The sequence below is a fragment of the Penaeus monodon genome, chromosome 35 (genome assembly GCF_015228065.2).
Source record: "Penaeus monodon isolate SGIC_2016 chromosome 35, NSTDA_Pmon_1, whole genome shotgun sequence".
NCBI classification, from domain to species: domain Eukaryota; kingdom Metazoa; phylum Arthropoda; class Malacostraca; order Decapoda; family Penaeidae; genus Penaeus; species Penaeus monodon.
This window is the reverse complement of record NC_051420.1, coordinates 8,439,453-8,446,952: the sequence shown is the minus strand read 5'-3', so window position 1 is coordinate 8,446,952 and position 7,500 is coordinate 8,439,453. Positions and strand designations below refer to the sequence as shown.

The following is a 7,500-nucleotide window of genomic DNA, read 5'->3' as shown; positions in this document are numbered from 1 at the left end:
AAGGGGGGGAGGAAACCACTGGGTACTGATAACATAACTAACCATGGAAGTCTATATTCATAAAAAAAAAATAATGGTAATATGAATATGAATAAGAATAATAATAGAATTTAAAAAAAATAAATAAAGCTTTTTTAAAAATCTGTCAAGTAATTGTTTCCTATTTGTTCTCTTTGGTATTTCACTAAATAACAGTATTAGGATGTGTGTATCTGCAATGTCAAAGGGTCAAGAGGAACTATGATTCTAAGCTTGGGGCATCAGCCGATCCAGTGTTACGAACTTTATAGGAGACAAAAAAAAAACTCCCAGTCAGTAAAAATAAAATCAACCATGAAATGTCGCTTTAAAAAAAAGGAATAAAATCTTGCCTGAATGCCAGTTTCCGTTCTCCGCGTCCCAGATTCTGAGTCGACAATCTTCACCCGCCGTAATAACTCTTGTTCCAGCTGGGTTGAAGGACACCTGTGCAAAGAGAGAGAGAGAGAACAGGTGTGTGAACGGGTGATATGAAGTGGCTGTGCTCACATGTGCTATTCTAATAAAAGTACATGCACTTATGCGTCGTACATATGTAAAACACAGTTTTAAGTGCGAATTCACATGCACAGATACACGATTTCTGTCCTTCCTAAATACATGCAGGTTTATATCTGCATCCAAAATACACACGCGCGCGCACACACACACACACACACACACACACACACACACACACACACACACACACACAACACCCCACACACACACACACACACCACTCTCTCTCTCACACTCTCTCTCTCCTCTCCCCCCCTCTCCGTCTTCTCTCCTCTCTCCTCACCACCCCAAAACACACCCCCACAACACCACACACACACACACACCACACCCACACACACAACAAAAACCACACACCCCAACAACACAACACAAACACACACACACCACACACAACACACACACCACACACCCCCCAAACACACCACACACCCCACACCCACCCCACCCCCCCCCACACACACACACACACCCCCCCACACACACCCCCCCCCCCCCCCCCCCCCCCCTCCCCACCCTTTTTCCCCCCCTCCCCCTTTTTCTTTTTCACCCTCTTTTTTTTTTTTTTTTTTTTTCACTTTTGCTCCTCTCTCCTCTCTTCTCTTTCTTTTCCTCTCTCCGCTCCCTCTCTCTTCTCTCTCTCTCCTCTTCTCCCCCTCTCTCTGCTCTTTCTCTCTCTCTCTCTCTCTCTTCTCTGCTCTCTCTCTTTTTTTCTCCCACTTTAACCCTCACCTTAGAACTTTCCCCCCTGGCCACAAACGCGAGAGAAGTTAAGGAATTTATATTACATCGAGCTGTTTTGTCCACGCTTCCCGTCACCAGTCGCCGCCCACAGCTGCCCCCACGCGCCGTCGACCACCGGGGCATGGGCGTAGTGGTGGGAAAATGGGCGTATGGTAATAATATATAATAAAATAATAAATTATATATATATTTTTATAAATTATATATATATATATATTAGTTTTATTTATATATAATGGGAATCTAAAACTGAAGATTATTAAGTAAAATGTATAATTATTTTTTTGGGAAATAGGGGATTTTAAAGGTTAGGAGCGGTGTCTTTTAAATGCATATATATAATCTCGATTTGCATTTTAACGTTTATATATATATATATATATATATATATATATATATATATATATATATATATATATATATATATATATATATATATATATATATGTATATATATATACTTTTTTTTTTATTTTACATTATTTTATATAGATATAGGTTCGAATATATAAGTAATATCACTTCTTTCTTTTTCTTTTTACCATTATTCCTTATCCATTACGGAGATAGGGTCGAAAGATAAGTGGAAAACACATCATAGCTTTTAATAACAGCCAAGACTAGCAAGTGTTGATAAGCAAGAGCCTTGTACCTTTACAGTGAAGAAAATTAAAAATGAAAAAGCGACATCAGATAGAGGGAGAGAAACATAGAGAGAGAGTGGAGGGTGGAGAAAGAGAAAAAGAGAGAGTGGAGGGTGGAGAAAGAGAGGGAGGGAGAGAGAGAGAGAAAAAGAGAGTGATTATTTCAAATCAGGATTCGTTCCTGGAACCAAATACAAAGGCCGATCATGTCGAGAAAAAAAGAAAGGCAATAACAGAGAAGCAAAGTTGTAAAATTTGGGGAAAAAAGTAAAATTTGGAAAAAATAACTACGTCCCGGTAATTTTACTTTCACGAAAAAATTACTGCCCCCCCCCTAAACAGAAATCTTATAAATACCATACGATATTAAAAATAAACTTGAAGTAAAACAAAGGGATGAGTCTGAGCTTAATCGTACCCGTTAAAGTTATATGAAAATAAATCAAATCGTTAAAAAAATAACTTTCACTCCCTTGCACGGAGTTCAACATGCATAAACATCCGAAATGTAACATTCATAATTCAAAATTTAACACAACATTCAACATCAGACACTCAACATCCTACATTTAACATTTAAATATTTAACATGCATCTACCACTTATCATGCAAGTGTCAACATCCAACCTACAACACTCAACATCTAACATTCAACATCCAATCCACAATACTCAACATCCAACTCACAACACTCAACAATCTACCCTCAAAATCCAAACCACAACCCCCAACCACCCCCAACCCTCAACACCCAACACCCAACACCAACCCCAACCCCCAACCCCCAACCCTCAACACCCAACCCCCAACCCCAACCCCAACCCCAACCCCAACCCCAACCCCCAACCCCCAACCCTCAACCCCCAACACCTCAGCATCGTAGCGGACGGCGTGGAGCGGCTGGTCGACACGGCGAGCGTCCCAGAGGAGGGCAGCGGCGTCCGTTCCCCACGAGGCCAGGTACCGCCCACACCAGCTCAGGTCAGCGCCGTTGACCTCGCCCTCGTGACCTTGGAGGGTCGAGCTGCATCTGGGGGGGGAGGGAGGTAAGGAAGGGGTTAGTAGGAGGGGGGGAGGAATGAGGAGGGGGAGGAGGGAGTGGGAGGGGAGAGATGGGGGGGAGGAGGGAGGAAGGGAGGGAGAGAGAGAGAGAGAGAGAGAGAGAGAGAGAGAGAGAGAGAAAGAGAGAGACAGACAGACAGACAGAGGGGGGGGAATGAAAAACACGGAAAAGAGTAAAAGAAATTAAAAAAAAAAACACCATAACAAATACAAACTATCGCTCCCCCATATCAGAAAAAAACACCACACCACACCCTCCCCCCGCTCCCAATCTCTCTCTACTCCACCCTTTAACGAAAAATAAAAGCCCAAAGGTGCACTCCATCTCTGACTTACGTGTAAGAGCGTGTGTCCCACAGTTTCACAGTGCCATCAAAGGAAGCTGTGTACAGAAGTTCACCTGACCTGTCCCCCCCTACCCCCACCACAGCTCCCTTGTGACCTGTCAGTGTCACGGTGTTCTCTCCTAGAAAAAAAAGGTATATATTAATTTTAGTGTCGTTATGAATATGGTTGAATTATTTAGATATGCTTTGTTCTTTATTCCCGATTACTAATCCTAGGAAATGATTCTCGAAAAAAATATATGTTTATATTTCTATATTGGTATATCATATTTCATCCCATTTTATATATATGTTTCATTTCCTCTGCATTTTTGATCGACTATTCCGGACTATACACCAAAAAAAATGTTTGTTCCTCCTTTTTATATCCTATCATTATATCATAACCATGCTTTATTTACAAACTCCCACACCCTTTATATATAATATACTGAAATTACATTGGTTTCTTGTGTGTAAGTAGAATAAAAAAAATCCTTTAGGCTAAAAAGAGCAAAAAGCTTCACACTATAAGTCTACGGTGAAAGCCGACATTTTCACTTCTCAAATCATGGTTGCATTTATCATTTACTTCACCCTCTTTATGTGACACAATCATCTGTGAACATCGACATTGTATCTAAAATTTAATTCTTCACTAATTACTAGCACTCACTATGCCTATATTTCATTTCTTTATAATGAGACAGGTTATGATGCACTTGAGAGGTTAGTAGTAACGAGCTGAAAGTTGTATGTCTAAGTAACATCGTTGTATTTCACTTTATTATTATGACTTACTTGCCATTTATCAAATAATTATCATCACTACTCTGTCAGCCTGTCAACAAACTTTAGCATCCTGTCAAGTGTATCTTAGTATATAGTTCTACACACGCAATATAATTAATTTACAATTAGTCGGGTTAAATACTAACACGACTAACACCTAGTCCAATTCTCTATCAGCACTGGTCTACACCAACCACTTACCACGCATCACCACAACCAACACCATCTTACCACTCACCACCACTCACAACCAAACCTACTACTACCAATCACAACCAAACCCACTCCTACCACTCACAACCAAACCCACTCCTACCACTCACAACCAAACCCACTCCGACCACTGACCCATATGCAAGTCCCACACCCGTGCCGACGTGTCCATGCCCCCGGTGAGGAGGTGATGGCGCGAGGTGGCCAGCGGACGGACCACTGCCACCGGGCCTTTGTGGCCTTCTAGGGCTAGCTCGCAAGCGCCCTCCGGGGAGGTCCACACCCTGAGGCTGCCGTCGAAGCTGGAGGTCGCTACGAGTTCGCTGGAGGGAGAGAGGGAGAGGGAGAAAGAGAGAGAGAGAGAGAGAGAGAGAGAGAGAGAGAGAGAGAGAGAAAAGAGAGGAGGAGAGAGAGAAGAGATTTTAGAGAGAGGGGTCGAGAGGAGAGAGAGAGAGAAAGAGAGAGAGAGAGAGGAGAGAGATCGAGAAGAGAAGAGGAGACGAGAGCGAGAGAAGAGGAGAGGAGAGCGAGAGAGAGAGAGAGAGGAAGAGAGAGAGAGGAGGAGAGACGGAGAGAGGAGAGAGAGAAGAGGGAGAAGGGGAGGGGGGAGAGAGAGAGGAGAGAGAGAGAGAGGGGAGAAGAGGAGAAAGGGGGGGGAGGAGGAGAGGGAGAGAGAGAGAGAGAAGAGAGAGGAGAGGAGGAGGGGAGAAGGGAAAAGAGGAGGAGGGGAGAGAGAGAGAGAGAGAGAGAGAGAGAGAGAGAGAGAGAGAAAGATGAGGAGAGATGAGCGGAGAGGAAGGAGAGGAGAGAGGAGAGAGAGGAGAGAGAGAGAGAGAGAGAGAAAAGGAGAGGAGAGAGGGGAGAGAGGAGAAGAGAGAGAGAGAGAGAGAGAGAGAGGGAGGAAGAGAGGAGAGAGGAGAGAGAGAGAGAGAGAGAGAAGAGAGAGAGAGGAGAGAGAGAAGAGGAGAGAGGGGGAGAGAGGAGAGTTCAAATTCAAATCAAATAAAAAAGTTTATTCCATAAAATGGTTATTACAAACTTAAATGGCAAGTAAAACAATATCAATGAGGTTAAGATTGTCGCCAAACTTCAACATAAATTGGATAAATTATTATGGAAAGAAATAATCTCTTTAAATATAGAAATTCACAGAGATCAAAAGAAAAAACATAGTTTGTGACCACTACTTACATAAAATCAATAAAATCAGGACGTTACATAAAAAATAAAATCATAAGTTACATAAAATAATAAAATCATGACGTTACATAAAATCAATAAAATCGTAGCGTTACATAAAATAAATAAATCATGACTTACAAAAAATCAATAAAATCATGACGTTACTTTAAAATCATAGCGTTATTTAAAATAAATAAAATCATAGTGTTACATAAAATCAATAAAATCATAAGAGTTACATAAATCAATAAAATCATGGCGTTACATGAAATCAAAAAAAAATCATAGATTACAAAAAAAATAAAAAAAGAATGTAAAACTTTTAGAATTAATTAAAAATTACTAGATTACTTTTTTAGTGGGAAGACTTTGAGTTTCTTTTTAAAAGAAATATGCTTCCACACCCTTTCATGATTGTGTAAATATTCCAAAAACAGAGTCCTTACATGAAATAACTTTTTTCCAATGTTACGTGAAGTTCGAGGAATAATAGATGTTGCTTTGCGGTTTCCCCAAAACCCATGGCCATCACTAAACTTTCGGAAGTGGAAACAGCCAGTGAGGAAGCTGTTTTAAATTTTAAAAACTAAAATTTACATAAATAAAAGGACATTTCTGGTCAATTCTAACATTGCAGTATTTAGAATGGACAAAGGGTCGATTTGGGGCCCAACCCCAAGATACTTTACTTGCCAAAGTTTGTAGTTTCGGGACTTTTCAATCTGTGTTTAATGGCCACACCCATATTCGGGAGCAATAATGATAATGCTCAGTGAAAGAGCTGGACATCAAAACCCTTTTTGGTGTGTCGTATTTGTTCTGAATCGTTATGAGAGGAGAGTTCCTGTTACCTTCTTGACATTGGTCTAAGGGGACTATCAAAGCGCATATAACGGTCCAGTTATTTCCTAAATCTTCCATTTTTCACTGGGGATTATCTTGTATTTCCAAATAATATATGGGTCGCAGGATGCGGAGAAAAGTTGTTGGGCTACCAATAAAAATGCACTGAGTTTGGATTCATTTACTCTGAGACCATTTTTCGGGAAAGTACCATTTGCATTTCAATAAAGTTTCTTCTGCTCCGTTGTTAGATCTTGAAGATCACCAACTCTACCACGGAATAGTTTGGTGTCATCTGCGTATTGTACGAAAAGGAATCCGAAGTAATTGGCTTATCTTTAACAAAAATGGGATAATAATGGCCCTAATAGGGACCTGAGGTACCCCAAAACTAAACATGAAGTGCAGATGAAATTATATTTACCCATTCAAAACTGAGTATCTATTGGAAAGGTATGAATTAAACCCAAATGTATTCAATTTACCAGCTGTTACATTTCTTTGAAAGGGGTGTCATGGCTCACATGTCAAATGCCTTTGAGAATCCAGAAACAGAACAAGAGAGGAGAGAAAGAAAAGGAAAAGAGGAAAAGGAGTGAGGAAAAGGAGAAGGAGAAAGAAAGAGACAGAGACAGAGAGAAAACAGAGAAGAAAAGGAAGAGAAGGAGAGAGAGAAGAGAGAGAGAGAAAAGAGGGGGAGAAAGAGGAGAGAGAGAGAGAAAGAGGGGAGAGAGAGAGAGGGGAGAGAAAGAGAGGAGGAGGAGGAGAGAGAGAGAAAGGGGGATAGAGGAGAGAGAGAGAGACAGGAGAGGGAGAGAGAGAGAGAGAGAGAGAGAGAGAGAGAGAGAGAGAGAGAGAGAGAGAGGAGGAGAATGAGAGAAAGAGAGAGAGAATAAAAGAAGGAATAAGGAGGTGAGAGTAAGAAAGAGAGAGGGGAGGAAAGAGAAAGGGATAGAAGGAAGAAGGGAGAGAAAGTGAAAGAGAGTGAGGGAAACAGATCGACAGACAGACAGTTATAGTAAGAGAAAGGGGCGCGTGAGTATGAGAGAAAGGCAGAGGAGGAGAAAAACAGAAACAGAGAAACAGAATGAGCAAGATAGATAGATAGATGTATGGATAGATAGGTAGAGAGATAGATAAATAGAGAGAGGAG

General features: G+C 41.0%; 1 protein-coding gene across 1 annotated transcript in view; it reads right to left on the bottom strand.

Annotated features, from left to right (window-relative positions):
* LOC119595219 (dynein assembly factor with WDR repeat domains 1-like) overlaps positions 1-7,500 on the bottom strand; it is a 25,935-nt gene that overhangs the window by 1,257 nt on the left and 17,178 nt on the right. The window contains exons 5-7 of the mRNA XM_037944384.1: positions 4,458-4,645; positions 3,328-3,457; positions 2,784-2,959 (exon numbers count right to left, since the gene is read on the bottom strand). Coding sequence (XP_037800312.1) covers positions 2,784-2,959; positions 3,328-3,457; positions 4,458-4,645 — 494 coding nt within the window. The remainder of the gene's footprint in view (positions 1-2,783; positions 2,960-3,327; positions 3,458-4,457; positions 4,646-7,500) is intronic.